A 25,282-nucleotide genomic window follows, 5' to 3' on the forward strand; every position below is an offset into this window, starting at 1 on the left:
GGACAGTCCTCCGGCCACTTCTCCCCCGGGGGCGATTATGAAACTCCGGACACGCAGTTAGTCCTCAGTCGCCAGGCCCCGCCCCGTACTTATAAAGGTCTCGGCGCGGGCTGTGGAGTTCACTTGCCCTACAGACCGGGTGTCGGAGGGAAAAGCTGCTTAAGTGACGCGTGGCCGCCGCAGCTCCCACAGCGCCCGCCGCCGCCACCGCCACTGCCGCCTCCGCCGCAGCCCCTCCGGTCCCCGCCCGCCCGCCGCCCAGGCCACGCCCGCGCCCCGCACACGCTGACGCGGGGAGGAGGATGGAGCCGCGCCGTGCCCCCTGGGTCCCCGCGCCGCTGCTCTGCCTGGGTGAGTCCCCCGCCCCTTCCCGCCGCGGAAGACGAGACTGCGCGGCCCCGGGGCAGCTGTCCTTTCACAAGTACCGCGCTTTTCACCAGACTCAGGTGCACTCCGTTTCGAACGACGTCTCTCGTTAGGCAAGCCCGTCTTTCCCTCCAGCAGGCGATGGAAGAGGGTGGGGTAGGGGAAGGGGCTGGTGTTAAAATACCTTGCACGGATAGATGAACTTGGTCTGTGTGTTCTGCATGAAGTAATATAGCTCCGTATTAGGCGAAATAAAAAGTTGAAAAGATTTCGGGTTTGTTGTTTCCTTTTGAAAATCTGACGGTTCTAGAAATCCAAAAGACGGGGGAAAACCGGGCTGGGGGCGGGGACAGGAGGCGGGAGTATGGACAAGACCCGCGCCTAGGAAAGACCTTTTGGAGAGAAGCGCTGTTCCGCCTGTCTTGCCTTAGGTTTTCTAAATCAAGGCTGGTTAAGCGTCTGGGGGCGCTGGCGTGCGGTGGCGCCAGCTTCGCTGAAGCTCCAGAGAATGAAAAGGCTGTTTGCGTACCCGGAGCGGGAGGGACACGCGCAGGTCCGGGTGCTCCTGGAGGCCCTTGGACGCCAACACCTGCTGCTTCCGGTTTCCCCCCGCGGGCTGGTCGGGCTCTTTTCGCTCGCTGCTACTTGCACCCTTGTATTCTGTAGTGGCTGAGCGTACTTTAATGCTTCTTATTTGAGATAATTTAGTTCTTGTGGACAGGGAAAAAAAAATCTTTAACTTAACTGGTTTAAAAATATATATTGTGAATTCCTAAACGTCAAGAGGAATTTGGAGCTGTATATGAAAATTTTAATAAGGAAATAAAGGTTGTCAATCTCGCTTTTTTTCTGGAGTTGCAATGAGGCGAATTCCCCTAACTCACTCTACCTGTGCAGGATGTGACTGTTCAATTATTATTTCGACACGCCTTATGTTAACGGGTTGGGAAACCTAATGAAATGCATACTATGCATAGTTGTAACAACTATGCATAGTCGTCCAACTTCAAGGACATAGGTGGAAACTGGATCTGCGGTTTCTACCAAAACTGTACTAAGAACGACGTGCTAGAAGGTTCTCAGTAAATAATGTGGCTTTGCTATCTTTGTTTTGAAGTCTCCGTGAAAAGAATGAATCTACAAAGGTGACAGTCTTCCTAAAGTTAGAAATTAACCTGGAGATCAGAATAGCTTAGCGCTTTTTTTTTCCACCTGTAAGGTTGCTCTGAACAATGCAAGTGAGTGTCTGTTCTGGGCCACTCATTGAATATGCTAATTTGAGACAGCAAGAGCCTCTGAATAACCTGGTTACTACCTACCTAGCATATGTGTCGTGTGTGTTTTTGTTGCCATAAAAGTGCTTAACTCCTTTATTGCATTACTTAATTATAGTTCACCTATTTCATAAGCGGCCAAGCCCATTTCCAAATGAGCTAGGTCAGTTTCTGTTTTCCCAGTTTGTTTAGATATTTCCCTGCCACTAGAAAGTTCCTGTTTGAAGTTCTATATCATATCTCTGTACTCTATTCAGGTATGCAAGTTCAATAGTCTTATTCCAAAGCACATGGAAAAAAGGCAAGGCCACCGGTTACTTGTGAAATTGCCATTTTCCCCCCAGACAAAATATTACCTAGAAATACTTTTCCCAAATGTCTAGCCTTCAGAAGAAGGAAACAGTTATTTTAGATTTCAGCATTTTATTTTCGCTTTTTTTTGTGGAATTCACATGTATTTATATCTGTGGAAAAAATACAGACACTTTCATTTCCATCCTCTGTCTCCAACACATGCAGATTTAAATTGCTACACACACCCCACAATCATTTGGTTACCTTTACATTTTATAAATATTTGATATTGATGTTCTTGCTTTATATATGGGGAAACTGTTACCCGGTGTCCCATAGAAAAGCAAAGCTACGCTGAAAAAGTTCGCACCCAGGTTTGCTGGCACTTTTATCTTACTCAACGTTAAGTAAAAGGGTTGAGATACCTCAAACTAGATAATGCATTCTAAATAATATATAATTTTAGAGTTAAATTATCTTTTTTTTTTTTTTTTTTGTGGTACGCGGGCCTCTCACTGCTGTGGCCTCTCCCGTTGCGGAGCACAGGCTCCGGACGCGCAGGCTCAGCGGCCATGGCTCTCTTGCCTAGCCGCTCCGCGGTATGTGGGATCCTCCCGGGCCGGGGCACGAACTCGTGTCCCCTGCATCGACAGGCGGACTCTCAACCACTTGCACCACCAGGGAAGCCCTAAATTATCACTTCTAATCTTTGATTGTTGCAGGATGAAGAGGAGAAATTTTTCTCTTGAGTTCTGCAATTAACGTTTAGGGGCTCTTGATCTAAAAGTCAGACATGTTCATTTAACCAAACGGGCTTTTGAGCGTGTTCCTGAATGACAGATCCAAGACAACTGATGTCCACTTCATTGCACAATGACAGAGAATTGAGCAGAATAAACATTCTTTCTTGAAACCTGAGAAGCGTGGATCTCAATGAGGCAATGGCTCACCTCAGATCTTTTCCTTTGACCCTGAGAGTTTATGAGCTGCCTGGTGCTGGCACAACCTGAGATGACACATCATAGGTAGAAACAGGATGACAGGCCTCTCCGGTCTGGGTTTTGGTCTAGGTATTCTAGCTGCCTTCCGCATCATCTTGCCACATGAACAACTTGGGCAATTGGGGTGTGTGGTTCAGCACTGAGGCCCAAATCCAGGAGCTGGGAAGGGAACTAACAGTTACCAAATGCCTCCTGTGAGCCGACCATGTCGTGTGTTAGGTGTTCTCCACGTTAGCATCTCCTTTGCTCCTTAAAACACTATAGGAGGTAGGTATGATTAGACCAGTTTGACAAATGAAGAAACTGAGGCTCAGTGAATCAGGTACCTTACAAGGATTTAGAGATGGCAAATGTCAAGGTCACTCTGGAGCAATGTGTAAAGAGCCAGAGGTTCTCAGAGTTATCAGAAGCATAATAAAAGTAACAGGTTCTAGTAGAGAAGTTCCAGAGTAGTCTGGGGACTGCCCCAGGGCTTAGAATCTGTTATGGGAACTGGTATTTGTGCAAAAATGGTACTTTATGGTATCACTCAAAATCAAGCACAGAAAAGATACAATTATTTCCTTAAGCTCAGCTGAAATATGTTAAATTTTTACTTAACCTATTTCAGCATTTTTAATACCCAGGAAATGACTTTTATTATGAAGCCATCATTGACATCAGTTGACTGAGGCCTTTGTTTCTATTTTTATACTTTCCTAGATGTATAGTAAGTAAAGAAATCAAGGAGAAGGAAACCCACATCCTTTTTGTTCCCTGGATCATTCACAACATTGTGAATTGAATGTAGTATTGATAAGGGGTCAAGTTGGAATCTACAGCACACTTCTATTAACAGTGAGGAAATAGACATAGTTCTTTGGTTTAAAAAAAGTGTAATATTCACATAATCACTTTGGAAAAATTGAATTTGAATGTCTTCTGTTCATTTTTGCCCAAGAATCTCCCATTTCCTGGTTAATAATCACCCAGGAGATGCAAATGTCAAGTAAGGAATTCTTTTTAAAAAGACTGTAAATTAAGGTGTGGCTGGGCTTCCCTGGTGGCGCAGTGGTTGAGAGTCCGCCTGCCGATGCAGGGCACACGGGTTCGTGCCCCGGTCCGGGAAGATCCCACATGCCGCGGAGCGGCTGGGCCCGTGAGCCATGGCCGTTGAGCCTGCGCGTCCGGAGCCTGTGCTCCGCAACGGGAGAGGCCACAACAGTGAGAGGCCTGCGTACCGCAAAAAAAAAAAAAAAAAAAAAAAAAAAATTAAGGTGTGGCTTCCTCATCTGTCAGTCTTCGCCCTGAATATAGGCCTATGCAAATTGTCTAATTCATATGGCTGTAACTACTGTTGAGAACATTCCTTCAGAAGGCAATAGGAAGACTCCCTAGAGCTGTAATAGGAGAGGTCCTCAAGGAGAAGCACCCTGAAAACCATTGCCTTGGTATGGCAATTCTGGAACCTTTGGAAAAATGAAGTAATGCGACAGACTCAGTGTCCTCTGGCAATGCAGTTTATGTAAGAGTGCCTGTCTGGTTATAGGGCAAATAAAGCTTCAGTGATATTCTAGGTTAATGATTTAATTAACTAGAATTATATTTATAACACACAAGACAAATTGATAATTGTCCAGAAAAAAATGTTAACCCTTAATTACTTAGGTCAAAAATCCTGAATTTTAAATTTGAGGCTTGAAAGTGAGTTAAATACAAATCCTCTTAAAAGTCCTCAGGATAAAGGGAAAAGCCTCTCTTCCTCATATATATGTATAAATATATATGTGTGTGTATATATATATATATATATATACACACACATATATGTATATGTTTATATATACACACACGCACACGTACGTGTGTCAAACTGTATATTTTTTAAACGTTTTTATTGGAGTATAATTGCTTAACTATGGTGTGTTAGTCAAACTGTATAGTTTTGAATCAAGAGACATAGTATATAGAATATAGATTTCACACCCCAGTTCTTTTATTTCATACTTTTGGAAGGACTTATTCCTCTTTGGGCCTCAGTTTTGTCATCTGTAAAATGGAGATCATAATAACTATGTCATCAGGTTATTATATACAGACATTATAAATATCATAATATTAAAATACTAAAAAACACTTTTGAAATTAGAGCTGTTATCAGTAGCAGCAAGTGCTTTTTTAGACAAATGCCTCATTTGATCTTTATAATAACTCTCTTTTAGCCAGGAAAAGTGTTACTATTCCCAGTTTACAAATGAGAAAACAGACTTAAAAAGAAGTGAGTTACCCAGAGTGTAAGTCTCCACTTATGAATATGCTGTATCGTCTACTATGGATGCTCCCAACTCAGTCTTCACTTTCGGTGAAAGTTCCCCCCATCCTTTAAGACTGAAGAAAAGTATCAAGCTTTCTCTGATAACCCCTTTCATCTTTCCCTCACCACTGGAAAATAAATGTGCAGTCTTCCCCCCACCCCTTTGCATCCCTCTGAATCCTTCGGTTCTACCCTTTTCACGTCACCCTGTAAGTGTGTATCTGGCCCTGTCTCTCCTAACTGGTGCTGTACTTATCTTTTATCATTCACATTGTAACAGACTTACGTTAATCACTCAATAAATGTTGTTGGATGGGTGATTAGAATGGTATTTTATTTAGAGTTCTCAGCACTATGTTTTGACTCAACCAGCTGTTCTTTGAAAACATGCTTGAGAAGCAAAATATTATGACTGAGCAATAGTTTTTGAAAATTCAGTTCTATTTAATAATAAAGTTGAGTCTGTCATACAGAGTGAAGTAAGTCAGAAAGAAAAAGACAAATACCGTATGCTAACACATATATATGGAATTTAAGAAAAAAAAAATGTCATGAAGAACCTAGGGGTAAAGCAGGAATAAAGACGCAGACCTCCTAGAGAACGGACTTGAGGTTATGGGGAGGGGGAAGGGTGAGCTGTGACAGGGTGAGAGAGAGTCATGGACATATATACACTAACAAACGTAGTAAGGTAGATAGCTAGTGGGAAGCAGCCGCATGGCACAGGGATATTGGCTTGGTGCTTTGTGACAGCCTGGAGGGGTGGGATAGGGAGGGTGGGAGGGAGGGAGACGCAAGAGGGAAGACATATGGGAACATATGTATATGTATAACTGATTCACTTTGTTATAAAGCAGAAACTAACACACCATTGTAAAGCAATTATACCCCAATAAAGATGTTAAAAAAAAAAAAATAATAAAGTTGAATACCTTTTCTTCCCTATTTTTCCCATTTCTATCTTTAATGTAGTCTGTATTCACTGATGGTATGCCTAACAAAATTTAAGTATATCACAGTGTGTGTGTACGTGTGTGTGTGTGTGTGTGTGTGTGTGTGTGTGAGAGAGAGAGAGAGAGAGAGGGGGAGAGAGAGAGAGAGAGAGGTCGGGCAGTGATATGACTAAATGATGGATAGTCAGTAAGAAAAAGAAAAGTATTGTTTTAGAAATGAATGGAACCTTAGAGTAATCTAATCTAAATTCCATCTCCGCCTCCACTCCACCCCAAGCCTAGGTGACATTTTCAGAGATAAGGAAACCTAGCTTCAGAGGGATAAACTTAGTATCTGAGCTAGAACTGTACTCCATACCTCACGGGTCTACTGCAGGGTTTTTCAGCCTTGGGTCTATTTACATTACAGACTGGATAATTCTTTGTTGTGGACTGTCCTATACATTGCAGGGTGTTTAGCAGCAATCCTGGTCTCTACCCACTAGATGTCAGTAGCACCCCACCCACCCTGAGTTGTGACAAACAAAAATGTCTCCAGACATTGCTTTAGTGTCCCTGGTTAACAAAATTACTCCAGGGTGAGAAGCATTAGCTAATGTGTTTTCCATTGCTATAACACATTGCCACTCATAATTCACAGTTTGAATAATCAGTGCTTGAGTTACCAAGACAAATAAAATTCATATTAATGGTAAGCTGTATGCAAATATAAAACCAATTCTAGTGTTAAAAAAATCAACCTAGCAATTTTTATTGCTGATTTTAACACTATTTTCCCTGAATAATGATGAATCTTATTTATGATGGAGTCACTCATACTTTCTTCAATCATTGCATTGCTGACCACCCCATGCCTCCTTTATCTATCTATTTTTTTTTAACATCTTTATTGGGGTATAATTGCTTTACAATGGTGTGTTAGTTTCTGCTTTATAACAAAGTGAATCAGTTATACATATACATATGTTCCCATATCTCTTCCCTCTTGCGTCTCCCTCCCTCCCACCCTCCCTATCCCACCCCTCCAGGTGGTCACAAAGCACGGAGCTGATCTCCCTGTGCTATGCGGCTGCTTCCCACTAGCTATCTACCTTACTTTTGGTGGTGTATATATGTCCATGCCTCTCTCTCGCTTTGTCACAGCTCACCCTTCCCCCTCCCCATATCCTCAAGTCCGTTCTCTAGTAGTTCTGTGTCTTTATTCCTGTCTTACCCCTAGGTTCTTCATGACATTTTTTCCCTTAAATTCCATATCTATGTGTTAGCATACGGTATTTGTCTTTTTCTTTCTGACTTACTTCACTCTGTATGACAGACTCTAGGTCTATCCACCTCATTACAAATAGCTCAATTTCATTTCTTTTTATGGCTGAGTAATATTCCATTGTATATATGTGCCACATCTTCTTTATCCATTCATCCGATGATGGGCACTTAGGTTGTCTCCATCTCCGGGCTATTGTAAATAGAGCTGCAATGAACATTTTGGTACATGACTCTTTTTGAATTATGGTTTTCTCAGGGTATATGCCCAGGAGTGGGATTGCTGGGTCATATGGTAGTTCTACTTGTAGTTTTTTAAGGACCCTCCATACTGTTCTCCATAGTGGCTGTATCAATTCACATTCCCACCAGCAGTGCAAGAGTGTTCCCTTTTTTCCACACCCTCTCCAGCATTTATTGTTTCTAGATATTTTGATCATGGCCATTCTGACTGGGGTGAGATGATATCTCATTGTAGTTTTGGTTTACATTTCTCTAATGATTAATGATGTTGAACATTCTTTCATGTGTTTGTTGGCAGTCTGTATATCTCCATGCCTCCTTTTGTAACCCTGCTCTCTTGGCTCCCGCAAGACTGAACTTCCTTTTTTCCCCAAATTCCTTGGCCATTTCTATCCACTCCTTATCACCTATTTCCCAAAGTTCATTATTTTCCATTGCGTACTATTTCCCGTGGAACATTTGAATGACTCCTGTGCCTTTAAAGGTGATATTTCCTCATTTGATTTTCAAATAGACTCCATCAACTCCATTCTTATTGTTTTACTCCAGATGTGTTTTCCCAAGTGCCTCATAAATATAAACAGATGATATATGAACTAAAAACTCAAATTCCTTCTCTCATTATGTCCTCCTTCATGTCTACTAGCTGCAGATGCCACCACAAACCTGCTGCCCTGCCTATGTTGTCGACTCTTTTAATGACACTACCTTCCTTGGTATTTTCTGGCCAGAAACTTGGTGTCATCTATGAATTCTCTCTTTCTCTCGCCACCACCTGGAATCTAGCCTCATTAACTCTAGCTAGAACAGGAGCTATGTCCTTTGCATCAGTTTTCCTTTCAGCATCTCGTTCAGTATCTTGCATATAGAAAAATCTCAGTAGATATTTATTGAACAAATATTCTTAGAGACATGTAGTTACTAAAAGTAAGTATAAGAGAGCTAAGCTGCTCTCCTCCTTTCCCATCTATCAAGCATAATTAAGCCATTCCCACCCTACCATCATACTACAGATGAACTTGTGCTTCTCACGAAAGTTGGAGTCTCCACTGTTAACCAAAAAACTATATATTTTCACAAAATAAAGTTTCTTAGCACCTTCCATTATGCTAGGTGCATTACATAGATTCTCGGAATGAAGTGTAATTAACTTTAAGGCTTTTAAAATCATCTTTTATGTACTCATTTTCTCCTCTTTTTTGATGCTTACCGATTAAAACTCTATCCTTTTGCAAATTCGTTTTTGGCAATAGGCTTCTATAAAGAATGAATGATATGATAGACAATATGCTTCTAAAAATGTCGTTAAGTTTTCAAAGCTGTAGTACACAATATGACCATAATGAAAAAAAGGCAAATGACAAACGCTTATAATCTAAACTGTTGCTCCTTTAGAAGATTTTTTTGAGACAATAATGTAATAGTCATTTAAATTTCTGAATTGGATCAATAGGGATAGTGTGAAAAGCATGATGGAAGGGAGTGAAGACAGAAAAGGTTCTAAAAAGACCTTCCTGTGTAACATTATCTTAAAGAAAAAAAAATACAATTTCAATAGATCATTTGAAATAATACTATAGAGATGAATCTTTGGTTTTAGGAGGGGCAAGTTCCATATTTAGAGCTTTTAGTCACAAAATTCCAAAACACCCAAATTAGTACAAAGTGTATCCTTTATATAATACTTGATATGATTTCTCCTGCATTATGAGAGCATTAAGTATTGTATGATCACTAAAATATATGAGCACTTTGAAGTATGATTTAGAAATTACTACCAGAATTGAAGAGTTTAGTTTAATGTCTCTGAACTGAAAAACATGGCGTATTAAATCTTTTCTTGACACTTGACAAGGAAGATCTTATGGCTATATTTGAAACTCAAACTTAAAGACTTATTAGTCTTTAAACCTCTGGTTTCATCCTGTTATCCTGTTTTTATCTCAAATAGTTGTTGGCTTTTACTTTAATGAAGCTTAGTGATAAGGTTAATGTTGAAAAACTGTAGGAAGAAAATGATTGCTGGTAGGAAGCAAGATTTGTGATCTATAGATATATATTATGATATATATGTATACACACACACACATATATATATATATATTCTATTCTCTGAAAACATAGGCTGTTACTAGAAAGTACTGACAATAGTTATTTTCAGTGTCTGATGTGATAGTTTACAGTTATTTTAATGAAGTGAAGCAGGACGTTATCTAATAGTGGATTTGAGACAAAAAGGCATCTGGAAGTGGTAAAGGCATATTCACTCCTTGAAAGTATACAAGACCTAACAAGCCTACTATGTTACAGACAAATCCTAGAATTACAGACTGCCCTGGAAGAAGGTAGAAAACTAACAGTCCATAAATAGGTAGGCATGTGACCACAGCAAAAGTGTGAACAAAGCAGATTTTGCTGCCTGTTTGGGGGTTGGGCAAATACTACGATTCATTATGATTTGCTGTTCCAGTCCAAATAGCCTAAAAGGTGCAATTGGGAAAATAAGGTGCATTCTTTTCATTCTGTAACCTATCTCATTTTATTTCGGGTCGTTTTTATTTGCTTGATTGTTATTCAGGAAAGCCATTTTATCTCTGAGAATTGCAGTTGATTATTGAGGAATAGGCTTGGTCAGCCAGTCACCAAATCTCAGCCTCCTTCGAGATGGTCCCTCAGTGTGGCCATAAGGAAGCAAGGACAAAAGAAACCATATACAATAAAAAGGGTGCTTTCTACATCTGGCATTCCTCCTGACTCTCAGGCGAGCACTTCTTACTCAGTGCTCCCCCCACTGGGGTGATGGTACTCCACCGCTCCCACGCGCTGTCCCCAGTATCGTGCGAGGTGTAGGCTCGGCCCTGACCCACGGAGTAGAGGTGGTATGTGTGCTGTGAGTCACCGGTGTCACTTCCTGCTGGCACATTTGAGGTTTCATGGAAACAAATCTCTGAAAGATGAAGGTAGAGAGATGAACAGGTGAGCTTTACATTACTGAAACCCATCTGGAAATTTGACAGGAATAATGGCCTCCAAAGGGAGTTTTGTTTTCATAACATTATTGAAACAGAAGTTCCAATGGCCAGTTTTGAGTTTACAGGTTATCATTTAGCACGGAATTCCTCTGTATCTTAGTTACCAATGTAGAGCTTGCTACCAGATCTGTTTTCTGACACACTGACCCTGTCTAAAATCTTTAATATCACAGGGAATTATTTTCTTAGCAGGGACCCATGGTCAAGAGTGAAAACTCAAATATAAGATTTGCATTTGAATTACTGAGAGATCATTATGTTCAAATAACACTAAAGTCATGAACAACTGAAAGATTAAGGAAATATATGGATAGGACTTTAGCATCTATTCCTTCCCTGTATGACTGTAATGAGTAGTGATTTATAAGGGTGACAGGGTGCTGGATATCAAAATTCTCCATGGGTGGACTTTTTCAATCTTTTGATCATTCCCGCTTACTCCTCTACCCGATTTTGCAAAGCCCTGGGCCAGAGGTGAGGTTGAGAAAAACCTGAGGACCACTGCTTTTAGGCAATAGAGCTTTGCAGCTGGACACACGATTTAGAACCAATTTTGATAGTTTATTGGCTACATGCATCTATGATGGAACTGTAGTGTAAACACTTCCATTTGAGAATAGCATTTAAAATTATTTACAATTCCATCTGTAAAATACCCAAATGTTGGATTAATGTACCAAGTCTCACAGAAACCATCCTGAGCGATGGACTATGTCCAAGAGAGTGTCATAGGTTAGGACAGCCCAGTTTTTGTGGAGGCACGCCCTGCCCTGAATATTCTTTAATTCACAAAGGCAAATATTTCACTTATGGCCTGACTAACTGGAACAAAGTTTCCAACAGTGGAAAAACTAACAATACGAAAAATCTTTGAGAAAAAAAAAAAAAAGCCTAATAAACAACACCTCAAAGCAATTAGCTGGATTCTATATTAGTCGCAGGTTGCATTTGTAAGAAATTCTGAACAGGAAAGGCTAGTATCTGATTTCTGGAAAGGATGAAGAAACGATCCTTTGCAAAGAGAGAAATGTGCATTTGCACAATGGCCCTTTTGCAGTGGGAGAATCGGTAATATCTCCTCCCATTAGTTGAAGAAGTATGGAGGCATAGGAGTGTCAGGGATATAAAAACACACATCTAGAACTCCACTTTGTGTTGAGCAGACTGTATAAATTAAAGGGGGTAATTCTTCAACAGTGAAAGTGTATGGCAAGATTATATTGAGAAGTAGAACAAAATTGGCTTGGATGAGAATCTAGCTAATTCACCCTAGAAAGCTATGTGGACAAAGTTATCCTTTTCCATCTCTGTCCAACTGACGATGGAATCCAAACTTTAGCCACTTTTTTGTCATTTAAGAAAGAAGCTTTTTGGGCTTCCCTGGTGGCTCAGTGGTTGATAGTCCGCCTGCCGATGCAGGAGACACGGGTTCGTGCCCCGGTCCGGGAAGATCCCACCTGCCGCGGAGCAGCTGGGCCCGTGAGCCATGGCCGCTGAGCCTGCGCGTCCGGAGCCTGTGCTCCGCAACGGGAGAGGCCACAACAGTGAGAGGCCCGCGTACAGCAAAAAAAAAAAAAAAGAAAAAGAAAGAAAGAAGCTTTTTGTTTCCCAATAAGAGCAATTGACACGTCATTTATATTGTAGGAGAACTATGGAGTGGGGAGGAGATAGTTCTAAACTTTTCAAAAGACATTTTCAAATCACTGCAAGGTTATGAGGCTTGATGTCCAAAGATGGACTCTTAACTCTTATCTTCTATGGTCACTAGATAATTGGTCTTGGACCAGACATGTAATTTAACACTGAGGTTGTTTGGGGCTAATAACTACTTCACAGGATTGTTATGTGTCAAGTTTGAAACATTAAGAAATTGCAAATTCTGATGCTTATGTGTAGTTTAGTTTTTAATTTCAGTTTTACCCAAATCATATGCAGTTTGCTTAACATATACATACTCCTCTGATTGTGAAAAAATAAAATTCTCTATTACATGGATTAATTATCCTTTAAAATACCAAAGTACAGAGAGATTTATAACATTGTTATAGACCAGTAGAGGGCACTACCCACATATACTACTGCTAAAACCAGAGGCTAGATGTTGAGTGGCATGGAACATTCACGAGTCTCTGGTATGTTAGATGTTTCAGAAAAATATAATTTCATTTAATTCTCCCCAAAACTCTATAAACTAGGGAAAATGGAGATCCAGAGAATTTAATTAATTTGTCCAAAATTACATAGCTCAAGTTTTCTCCCAGATTGCCTTTCCGCATACTTTGTTGCCTCCCTATGGGGTTAAATACTCTGCTTCAGTTACATTTATCTGAGTTTGTTCCCTGTGATGTCCATTATACTCGAGTGTTATTGCCTGTTGCCAGATTCTGTAATGCAGCCCATTAACAACATTGCTATGTACTCTTGGGAAAGTTACTTAACTCACTTTTCTCCTATGTCTAATGGGGAGAACAGTAGTATCTTCTTCAAAGAGTCAGTGAGTGGATTAAATTAGATAGTATAGGTAAGGAGGGTAGAACCATGCCCACGTACAGTACGTGGGCAAGAAATGTTAACTGCTACCTACTACTCTCACCATCGCGAGTAATGTTTCTTATGTAACAGTTACTCCTATAGCCTGGAAGAGTGAAGAGCAACTACATGACTCCTAAGGAGAGTAGAACTCTCTTCAGTCAACATCCGTGCAATTAAAAGGTTTCTCTTATTCTTACTACGCAATTCAGAAAACTCCTTGAATCATTCTGGTGCCTGTTTCCCAACATTTATCTTTTCAGTGGAGAAACACCACGAAACGCCTTGTTTAAACTCTTACTGGGCTGATAGAAACCGGATTCTTGGGCACAGTGTGGTTCATCTAGCACGTGTGTTCCTTTCCATATTAGATAAGATATATTCCGACTTTACTTAGATTACATTTCATTCATTAAAATGGGTTTGAATGTGTAATGCAAAGAGTAACTTAGGTACTTAAATCAACAACTGATGTATCTTAGGTTGAGAGTCCTGTTTAGTTGTGACCGTAAATAGAAGCTGAGTTTTATTTGAAGCCTTCTTTGTGATACTTTCTGCCTTGGAGCATTGCTCTGAACACATCATGATGTAAAACTGTGGAAATTTTCCAGTTTTCCAATGGCTAAGCTTCTTAAGAAATCAATCTTTAAAATCAGGTCTTTGAAAAGGTTACTGTGAAATGTTTAGAGTAGGTCAAATCTGTAACTCTGAATGTAATGCCAGGGCTTTTACCCTTGGACAGAAGAGCTGGGGGTTCATTTATTTTCAATGATATGCCTGTTTTCACGAATTATTTTTTTTATGGTTTCGATGGATCAAATTCTTGAAATAATTAAAAGAACTTTATAAATACTGTAATTATGTGGAAATCCGATTAAGGTTTCTTTCCTTGAAGCTTTAGTTATATATTTGATTTTTCTCCATAAATAGGTTTCCATCTTCTACAAGCAGTTCTCAGTACAACTGTGATTCCTTCATGTATCCCAGGAGAGTCCGAAGATAACTGCACAGCTTTAGGTAAGCCCAGCTTTGTCAATGTTGCATCAAAGAATTATACATTCTTAACAGAAATGTAACTCAAAGACTATAAATATGTGATAGTGGAAAAAAAGGGGGGGAAATAGCTGCTGTATTAACAAAAGAACCCAGTGAACTAGGGATCTGGAAAAATTATATAAAGGAATAACTGGAGGCAGAGGGACTGAGCACCTAGTTATATAGATAAAGATTTGATCTTAAAGAGATAGAGAACAAAGAAAATCAGATTCCCTTTGGTCATTTCAGAGCGTCGCTGAGAAACCATTGTGAGGAGTTGGATCCCAGGCAAAACAGGAAAATTTAAACTTTTTACACAGTAGACAGTCAATATATTTTGTTGTTATTTTTTGTAAAAGGAGCAAATAACGTCTTTTATTTTGAGTTACAGCATTCATTCAGAAAAATCTACGGAGTACTTAATACATGCTAAACACCGTGCTTAGGCATAGGGTTACAAAGATAAGTGGTGCAGCCTTCCCTGGTGGTGCAGTGGTTGAGAATCTGCCTGCCAATGCAGGGAACACAGGTTCGAGCCCTGGTCTGGGAAGATTCCATGTGCCGCGGAGCAACTGGGTCAGTGAGCCACAATTACTGAGCCTGCGCGTCTGGAGCCTGGGCTCCGCAACAACAGAGGCCGCGATAGTGAGAGGCCCGCGCGCCGGGATGAAGAGTGGCCCCCGCTTGCCACAACTAGAGAAAGCCCACGCACAGAAATGAAGACCCAACAGAGCCATAAATAAATAATAAAAAAAAAACATATTAAAAAAAAAAAAGTGGTGCATGGTCTTATCTTTGGGGCCCAGAGTACTCTGAATGTGGTTCAAGAGAGATCTGCTTTATAGCTGATTCACTTCGTTGTACAGCAGAAACTAACACAACACTGCAAAGCAACTATATTCCAATTAAAAAAAAAAAATTAAAAATAAAAGAAATAAAATTTAAAAAAATAAAATTAAAGTAATAGCACCTAGGCACCAAAAAAAAGAGAGAGAGTGAGAAAGAGAGAGATCTGCTTTATATTCACTCTGAGTTATTAAGTCCAGAGTTTTCCTGAGGAACCAGAGCATTTCCTGCAACACCTTCACCTCCTTTCTTGTCCTTCCTCTTTGTGGTCTCTAGAGGTTTGGTGTGCTTCACTCCCTATTTCTGGCTATTTGAACAAGAGTGTTACAATCAAGATGATTTGTTTGGTTATTTCATAAAGATCCGTCACATTTTAGTAATTAAAACGTTCTAAAGTGAATTTTATGTGTAGGTTGCAACACTATTCTAAAGAGACTACTATTTTCATTGTTGTATTTGTGTAACCGAGGCATTTATAACTCAAGGTTTGTCTAGTTCATGTCCAGGTCTCATCGTTAGAGACTGTGATTGATTTCCCCGAACCCGGAAGTTTGGGAATGCACACCAAAACAAGCCTTGCTGGCTTAAAACCCACTATAGATTTAAGCTCTCTTAAATTAATCAATGGATTCAGTTTGCAATTGCTTTGGGAGTAATGAATGTCAGAATTATTTTGAGATTTGAAAAAATTATACACACTTTGTTTGGATAAGTGAATAACTGTGAAGGATCATGATTGCGTGTGTGTGTCTTCAGCTTACCTTTTCTATCTTAAACATTGTCATTTGAGAATTTTACCCCCAGGTTTTATTTTGTTTTGTTTTGTGTAGCCTGTTGGCCATTTTCCTTTGGGGGTTCAGTGTTTGTTTATTGGTCTAGGGAGCGTGACAACTAGAGTGACTTTTTGTCCTGAAAATACCTGACCTGCTTTGTTCCAGTAGCTCAGTAGTTACTATTATGAAAGGGTGATTGATTCTTCAAAGAAAGCAACAGACTATATTCCACTTTCTATTTCTTTCACAGTTCAGACAGAAGATAATCCGCGTGTGGCTCAAGTGTCAATATCAAAGTGTAGCTCTGACATGAACGGCTACTGTTTTCATGGACAGTGCATCTACCTGGTAGACATGAGTGAAAATCACTGCAGGTAATATGCCAAATACAAGCAAACAAAAACAGTTTTTTAAAAACCCGCATTCTCTTTTTTATTTTTGTAATAATTACTCTATTGTTTCCATGGGCTGCCGTTTATATGTACTGTTAGCATGCAGTTTATATGTACTATTAGAAACTTTATTGAGTGAGTTTTTTTAAAGTTAGGGAACAAATAGTAGAACAAACAGCAGTTATCAAATTGTATGGATGCTTCAGGGCTGCAGAATGGGCAGGGCTTCACATGCCTTCCTCTCATACTTACCGCAGTAGTAGCTTAGCCTTGAATCTGGACTTAGTGTCAGCCATTGTTATAAGAATCGATTCCACTGACTTAGACAAAAAGCACTTCAGACTTACAAACCACCATTGTCAGCCACCCTGGCAGTTGAACCAGACTATCATTCTAATACAGCAGTTGAGCTTGAGAGCAGTGTGGGCCTCTTTTATCCAAGTTGGGCCAGCTTTAAGGTCAGTCTTTGAATTCATCTTTACAACTTTTGGCAAACCTTGTCAGTATCTTGCATTACATTGTAAGATCAGCTCTTACAAAACTAATTCAGAACCATGATTTCTTTCTTAAATAACTGACCTTTCTCTTGCATTGTCCTTTAGGTGTGAAGTGGGTTACACTGGTGTCCGATGTGAGCACTTCTTTTTAACCGTCCAAAAGCCTCTGAGCAAAGAATATGTGGCTTTGACTGTGATTCTTGTTATCTTGTTCCTCGTCGTAGTTGCTGGCTCTGTATACTATTTCTGCAGATGGTAAGCCACTGTTTTTGTTTTTAACACTCTGCTTTTGTAAATTACCTTTATACAATCCACACTTACAAACTGGGTAAAAATATGGCAAAGTATTATTTAGTGGGATAAGATAGACTCTGCACTAATGATATTTATAAAGAAGTTTTAGCAGTGGAACATCTGGACTAGTAGAAACGAGTGTCCAGATAATTCTAAGAGCTGACTTTTAAAAATTGGTTCATGTCAGTCCCCCAAAGTTCCATCTTCAACACTCCATCTTCATGTAGTATGCTGTACTGATATATGCTAATAACTGAGAAAATATAGAGTGGGCACCAAACTACTGACAGTATATCAGATTGGCCAGTTTTTAGGCTTAGGACCAGGGTATAGGAATAGAATGACTTAGTTAATAATAGCTGCCTTTAAAATGCCTCCATGAAACCCTTCTTATTTTGGAAGTGGTGCAGATTTTTCAGTGTAGATTTGAGTGAATTTCATTTTATTTTTGCTGACAGTAATGCACTCCTACTTTTGAAGCTCCAAAAGTGTTACTTTTATAAGATTAAATTTATTTGGTCCATGCTTGAGTCTGAGTATTCACCAAATTATAATGCCTTTTTAATTGGTTATGATCACATAACTGAATATTATTAAAACTGAAATGCACCTGAAAGGTCTTTGACTACAATCCTTTCTTTTATAAAGATGGGAAAGTAAGATCCAGAGAAGTAAATTGACATGTCCTGGCTCATCTAGTTGACAAGTAGCTAAATCAAGGCTAAACAAAGGTTTTCTAATCATATTCTTCCACTAAGCAAAAACATTATGCAGTTTCCTTAAGGCTACATGCTTCATCTTCAAAATGGGTAGAAAATGAACTCAAAATATTAGGAAGATAGCTTTAATGAATGAGTGAATGAAGATTCGGAATCGCGATAGATTTATGAATCCTAGCTGGGAGAACTTGACCAGGTTATGTAACCCATTTGTACTTCATTTTCTTCATCTGTAAAATGAGGATGATAATGGTAAGTGTGAGGATAAAATAAATAATGGATATATAGCATTTAGAACATTGTCAGTCACTTAATAAGTGCCCGATTTATTTTCATTATTATTGGTGATAGCATTATATCAATGTGATGGGTAGAATGAAAGAAAGAAAGAAGGAGAGAAAGAAAGGAAGGAAGGAAGGAAGAAAGAAAAGAACGGAAGGAAGGAAGGAAGGAAGAAAAGCCAGAGGAAAAAAAAAAGGATAAAACAGACCAGGATTAAACGTGGTCACATGCTCTCCTGGAATTTTACAATTTTCATGATCATGTGAAAGCCTTTGAGAAGTCCTTTAACAGCATTTCACCATTTCCTCCCAAAATTATTTGTTCAGAGAAACTACCCCTTCCTCCCTCCTTCTTCTCTAGCATCCAACCTAAACCTATTCACCTCTGTCATTTTGGAAACACTATGCTAATGTACCTTTAGCGTCCATATATTTGTTTCTTTTGTTAACATACTTTGATCCTATTACTGTTAACTTCAGTGTTAACGGTGTAATTTCTGAATATTTCTAGGTACAGATATCGAAAAAGTAAAGAACCAAAGAAGGAATATGAAAGAGTGACCTCAGGGGATCCAGCATTGCCACAAGTCTGAATGGCGCCATTAAGCTTATGGGCAGGGATGAACTGCATACCTGGTTATGTTAATACTCCTATTTTATTAATAATATTTATGTGGGGTCATGTTTTAAGTCAACAATGATGTATTTTAATATACTAAGAAGAGTTTTTGTTTTTTTTTGACAGACTGTTTGCTAATGTATAATGTACACAAAATATTTACTGTAGAAAGAAAATAGATATTTTTGTAAGAAATCATTTCCTGGGCTAAGTGCTTTATTGAAAGCTTTTTTGCCTGCTGTACAATGCATAGGAGTGAGCAATGCCCAGTTCATTGTTCAGGAAGTGTCAGCAAGTGACAGGTTTCTGTAAGCCTAAATATATGGTCAAATCAATTTAATAAGTATATATTTCTACTCCTCGAATCAATGATAGTTGGTTTGACTATATCATAGTCTGATGTATGAGTTGGCACCACTGTGCCATGTGTCAAAACGGTAATGCTGTGGAAATTGGGGAGAAGCAAATATAGGTCACGTGCTAAACACTACATATTTGAAACAAACTAAAACCTGGAGGGCTCTGCTCCCTCCACACACATCCTTAGCTATAACTCGCTGTTTGTCTGCCTGGAGAGAAGGTGCATGATTCCCTATTCCCAACCACAACTCCTACGTTATTTGTCATCCATCTAACAGAGTCTCCTTAAGAAAATGAATTGAGAACTTAATTTTATACCGTCTTTTATGTAAATAGTAGATAATTTATAGCTTCACAATGTTCTTTTTTTTAGTATGACATTTATGCTAGGTAACTGCTCATGAGGCAATTACAGAAATCCACACGTGAAGCCAAAATTTGTGCTTCTTTTCAAGATTATTTATTTCTGTAGGGACTTGGCTGAAGAATTCTAAGATTAAATCATAGTCCCAAATTTGATGGACTAATTATTATTTTAAAGTGTGATATAAGACAATAAGTCTATATATGGTCTAAAGAGATCTAAAAGGATATTTCTGTTTCCCACGAATACAGCTGAAGTCAAATGTGCTGTGTAAAAATACATTTTAAATCCTACACATACTTATTGATATCTACTGTATGTAAAGGAGGTCTGCATATTTTGAGTGACCTTGAGTGCTTCAAAGAAAATGTATTGACTAACCAAGGAATCAGCTGCAATCCATTGATTTTGTTACAAAATGGAGTCATATTGGTTTATCTTAAGCATCTCAATTCATATTACATAACTAATTGTAGATAATAGTTTGGGGTGCTTTTTAATCTTTATTTAAAAACTAACCCCTGTAAAAGTTAAATTTTTATTTATAAATGCATATTAAATAATAAAAAAGGTATGACACAGATTGCTTTTATGGGAGAAAGTTAGTAAAACAATTATTGTTTTAATGAGGTTGATGCTGAACAAACATAAAAAAATGATTGCTAAAAAAAAAAAAGATTGCTAGCAACTCATGTTTCCTACAAACAATGGAAACATTTTGGCTCATATTTAGTCTATCTTCCTTATTTTACAGATTTCTCACTGTATATATTCCTAGAAAGGGCTATCTATACCCTCCGTATTGAGAATAAATGCAAATCCAATGCATAAATCCATAGTTTGTGGCTTCCCACCAAGGCCACAAAGTAACCCAGTAGACATACTCTATAACCAAATAGGTAAAGTTCTAATAGTGGTACTAAAGATAGAACCTCATAATTAAGATTTGTGTAATATATTAAATATTTAAAATACAGTCAAATGCTACTATTCTTTTGGACATTCTTTTGCTCTTATCTCTCTGCCAAAGTCAATGCAAGGGGAGAAATGGTGCACTGGTAGGACAGATTTTTATTTTTGAGTCCTTGAGAAGAGAATTAGCTAAATTCAACTGCTGTGAGGTATCAAATCAATTTTTATGTAGCAAGTACATGATACTAGCTTCTAATTTCTGTTGAATTTAGTTAAAAAACTTATGTCTGATCCATTTTGCCATTTTTGCTGCAATAGTCTTTCAGTAGACTTTTGGAAAAAATGTGTTTAATTTGCTGCCCAATACTTTCTGATTTTTTTCTACTCTTATTTGTATGGGAAAAGGGGGAGTAACAACTGGTATATGCAGTGCTGCTGGAGTACATTTTAATGTTTTGACTGAAGAATAATTTTATCTAAAACATACCTGTTATTCAAACTGGATGAGGTTAAATGTAAGATAGTAAATTTCTCTCTGCTTTTTTTGCACTCTGTAATTGCACTTTGAAGAGCCATTTTGGTATAGAGTTTATATGAAAGATGCCGTGGAACATAAAGTTGTATCACATGCAGTTTAAAGTAACTTATTTGACAATGAATTTTATCAGAGTACTGAATTGTATCAATTTGTTTGTGTTCAATATCAGCTTTGATAATAGTGTACCTTAAGATATTGAAGGAGAATATAGATACTTTACAGGATGTTAATTTTTATTTATTTTTATTGGAAACTGGAAAAAAACAAAATTGAAAAATAAAAATGAAACACCTTGCATTAAAAATGTCACTGATAAGTTTAGTCTCTTTCTTTCTTTTTTTTGTTTTGTTGTTCTTTTTTTCCATACTACATTAAAGGGCTTAAAAGCAGTGACAGGACTATAATGTGTTTAGACATAAAGACATATGGTTTTAGTTTGGGAAAGCATTATATAAATTTATCATATTTTATGGCCTACCATAGTGAAGAATCTCTTTGAAATATAAGGAGTCACATTAATTATAAAATTCTGGGGGTTAGTATTTTTTTAAAAGAATATTTTTAGAGTATTTTAAAAAATATTTCTAGGGGCTTCCCTGGTGGCGCAGTGGTTGAGAGTCCGCCTGCCAATGCAGGGGACACGGGTTCGTGCCCCGGTCCGGGAAGATCCCACATGCCGCGGAGCGGCTGGGCCCGTGAGCCATGGCCGCTGAGCCTGCGCGTCCGGAGCCTGTGCTCCGCAACGGGAGAGGCCACAACAGTGAGAGGCCCGCGTACCACACGCACACACACACACACAAATATATATATATATATATATATATATATATATATATATTTCTAAAAAGAATAAATATCGTATTGAGAAATAACTTTTGGAAGGACACATCAGCCAGAAGCATGTCCCATGGTTCCCTCAGCATCTGCCAACCAAGAGGCTTGGCTTTCCCAAGCCTTCAGAGCAGGAAACATCATTCCTCTGAACCTCCATCACAGTAATGGCTTCCGAAGTACATACTTCAAAACCTATAGAGTACTTTGCCCATTTATTAGCTCCTTGGACCACTTCATTAGCCTGTGGATAGGGCAGGGAGGCATAGCTATGACCGTTTTCCAAGGAGGTAAACCAATTTGTCCAGGGTCACAGTGGTAGTAAAAGATGAAGTTGGCATGAGAAACAAGGTCTTCTGATCCCCGATTCTACCACAGCCCTGGCCATGTCAGGGCAGCAGAACAAACCATCATGTGGAGTTAGTCTGAGATTTAGTTTGGAATTTCGTGAGGGAGAAACAGAAATTCCTGTAAAATGAAATTCTTGGGATCTCACAACCATCAGACTGACTCTATTTGAAGTCTGAGAACCCAGAGGGTTAATTAAGGAAAAGAACTCCTTGAAACACTTCTCACTCGGCTTACAGGATGTCACACTCTTCTGGTTTTCCACCTGTTTTCAGTCTCATGCTGGATCTTCCTTAATATCTTCCATCCCCCACCACTCATTTGTAAATGCTGGAGTGCCCCCAGATCTCAATTTCAGAACTTTTTCTCTGTGTATCCACTCCCTTCTTTATTTCATACAGTCTTCTGCCTTTAATAGCCAACTATATACTGATTATTCCTAAGCTAGATACTTTCCCTGATTTCCAAAGTTCATTATCCAATGACCTATCAAACTACCCATCCACTTGGATATACACTGGACATTAAAACATAACATGTTCAATAACTGACAGTCCCCTAAAAAGTCTTTCCTTCCTCAATGTTTCCATTCAATTAAATTCAACTCCATCCTTCTTGTATCTCAGGCCAAAAATCTGGTATCATCCTCTGGAAGGTGCAGAATGGCTCACTTTCAAGTGATTTCAGAGAGGATTACCCTAAACTTTTTACAACAGTGACAGAATTGGCCATTTTGAAGGCATTATGCAGAAGGAAAAAAAATTCCAGAAAACCAGACTTTGATTATCACAACTTTTTAAAAAGAAGAAACTGTAGGCACAGAATTTGGTCAATTCTAGAACATATTTCTCCCCAAATGGTCACAAGACATTATAAAACATAAGTGCGGTTCATTAGGATCCAAACATGGATTCATTAAGGAGGAGACATAAAATATGGATCTTTTTTTTTTTTTTCTTCGGTACGTGGGCCTGTCACTGTTGTGGCCTCTCCTGTTGCAGAGCACAGGCTCCAGATGCGCAGGCTCAGCGGCCATGGCTCACGGGCCCAGCCACTCCGCGGCATGTGGGATCTTCCCGGACCGGGGCACGAACCCGTGTCCCCTGCATCGGCAGGCGGACTCTCAACCACTGCGCCACCAGGGAAGCCCTAAAATATGGATCTTTTAAAAAAATCCTGTCTGATAACCAGCTAATGGTAACTACCCATCATATAAAACCAAACACAGGTACGACATTCAGTTTATTTGAATTCAGAGAAATATTTGGGAGAAGTCTTCCAAAAATTTTGTATGAGCCTTTAGTGCCATGTGCCTATTAAGAAATAAGCACAGCCAAAGCTAATATAATGCAGGTATTGTTAATGGATCCAACACATGCGAAATGGAGGCCATGTGACAGGATGATACAAAGCTTTGGGTAAGGGCGTGGTTATACTCATTGGAAATACAGAAAATATACATTAAAAGATCAGTGGAATGGTGACTTTTCCAGTCAATCTATCAGAAGGGAGCAACGATTTTCTATTTACTCTCTTTTCCTCTGGATGGCAGGATAGATAGCAAGGAAATATATGTCATATTCCTGGCCCTCAACTTGCCATCAGGAGTAATTCACATTATGGGAAAAAATGATAAAATTTAATAGTTTATGAATCAGTCAATATTTATTGAAAATCTTTTTTTTTGTATCTAGTAATGTATAAGGGGTATAGAGTATTCAAAAGAAGTATAAAATGTACTGTGGTTTTCAAGAAACTTAGAAGAGGAATTTGAAGTTATGGGGACATATAAAGAATAACACAAGGCTTTAGTAGTTAGAGTTCTTTGGTTTTTAGGGACCAAAAATAACTCTCGCTTAACCAAGAAGAAATTTGTGAGAAAGCTATAGGGGGTTCGATAGAATTAAAAGCCAAAGAATCAGAGAAGTTCTAATGATTTAGTTAGCAGTGCACTGCTTCTAGAAGGTGTGAACTCCAACTATTTTTAGTTCTTGGCTGCATGTGGTCAAGGGAGACAGCGTCTGATTACTCAGCTGGGATCACAGGCTCACCTCTTGGCCAGGCGACCAGTACATTGTAGTTGAAAAGCCACCAAGTTTGTATCTAATGGGAGAAATTTTTCCCACAGGGGAAAATCAGAGAGCTATTACTAGAGGAAGAATAAATGAATTCTGAACAGGCAAACAACAGAAGTCCACCATAGATACTAAATAGTATCAGATCAAACAATTTAGAGAAAGGTGATGTCAATGGGGAAGCTTTTATTGAGGAAGTGAGACTTTAACTTGACTTGAAAGATTGACAGGACTTTGATAAGCAAAGGAGGGACGGTAGGACATTTCAAATGGAAGAATAATCAGGACAATCATAGCATGTTGAAGGTATGTAAGGGAGACTACCCTGACAGTAGTATAGGATCTCTATTTGGGAATAGTTTAGAATTTAGTTTGAAGGATCTTCAAAGCCATACTGAGAAGATAAACTTCATATTAATGGGTAATAGGCAATCATTTAAAGTTCTTGATCAGGGAATCCATGCCATAAATTGGTATGGTAAACAGAATAATGCCCCCCGTGCCCCAAAGATGTCAATGTCCTAATCCCTGGAACCTGTGAATATGGTACCTTACATGACAAAACGGACATTGCAGGTGTGATTAAAATTACAGACTTTGATCTGGCGAGATGATTCTGATTAGCCTGGTGAACTCAGTCTAATCACATGAGCCCTTAAAAGCAGGGAGCTGTCCCAGCTGTGGTCAAAGCTGTAGTCTGAGAAGGACTTGACCCATAGTTATTGACTTTGAGACAAGGAAAGAGGCCATAAACCATGAAATGCAGGTGGCCTATAGCAGCTTGAGAAGACAAGGAAATGGATTCTCCCAGAGAGCCTCCAGAAAAGAATGTAGCCTTGCCAACACCTTACTATTTACTCAGTGCTGACACCTTGATCTTAGCCCAGGGAAGCCTAAGTTGGACTTCTGATCTACAGGATTGAAAGATAACCAGTTCTGTTGGTTTAAGGCACTGAATTTGTGGTAGTGTGTTACAGCACGAATATAAATTGAAGATAAATGGTGTTTTGGGAAAATTGAAATGAGCTTATTTGAGAAGACTGATTGAGAAAAAAGATACTGGAGACAGAGATCCCAGCTAGTAGAGTGTTGTAACAACCTAGATATAAACTGAAGAAAGCTTATGTCTGGGAGAACAGAGAGCAGGAGG

General features: G+C 39.0%; 1 protein-coding gene across 1 annotated transcript; it reads left to right on the plus strand.

Moving 5' to 3' along the window:
* Nucleotides 1–295: 295 nt before the first annotated feature.
* Nucleotides 296–18,819, plus strand: EREG (epiregulin). The gene is made up of 5 exons (XM_030877867.2): nt 296–351; nt 14,179–14,265; nt 16,153–16,276; nt 16,897–17,046; nt 18,597–18,819. The coding sequence occupies exons 1-5, from the start codon at nt 303–305 to the stop codon at nt 18,676–18,678; spliced, it is 492 nt and encodes a 163-aa protein (XP_030733727.1). The 5' UTR covers nt 296–302; the 3' UTR covers nt 18,679–18,819.
* The last annotated feature ends 6,463 nt before the right edge of the window (nt 18,820–25,282 follow it).

This window comes from Globicephala melas, chromosome 5, assembly GCF_963455315.2.
Source record: "Globicephala melas chromosome 5, mGloMel1.2, whole genome shotgun sequence".
Taxonomy (NCBI): domain Eukaryota; kingdom Metazoa; phylum Chordata; class Mammalia; order Artiodactyla; family Delphinidae; genus Globicephala; species Globicephala melas.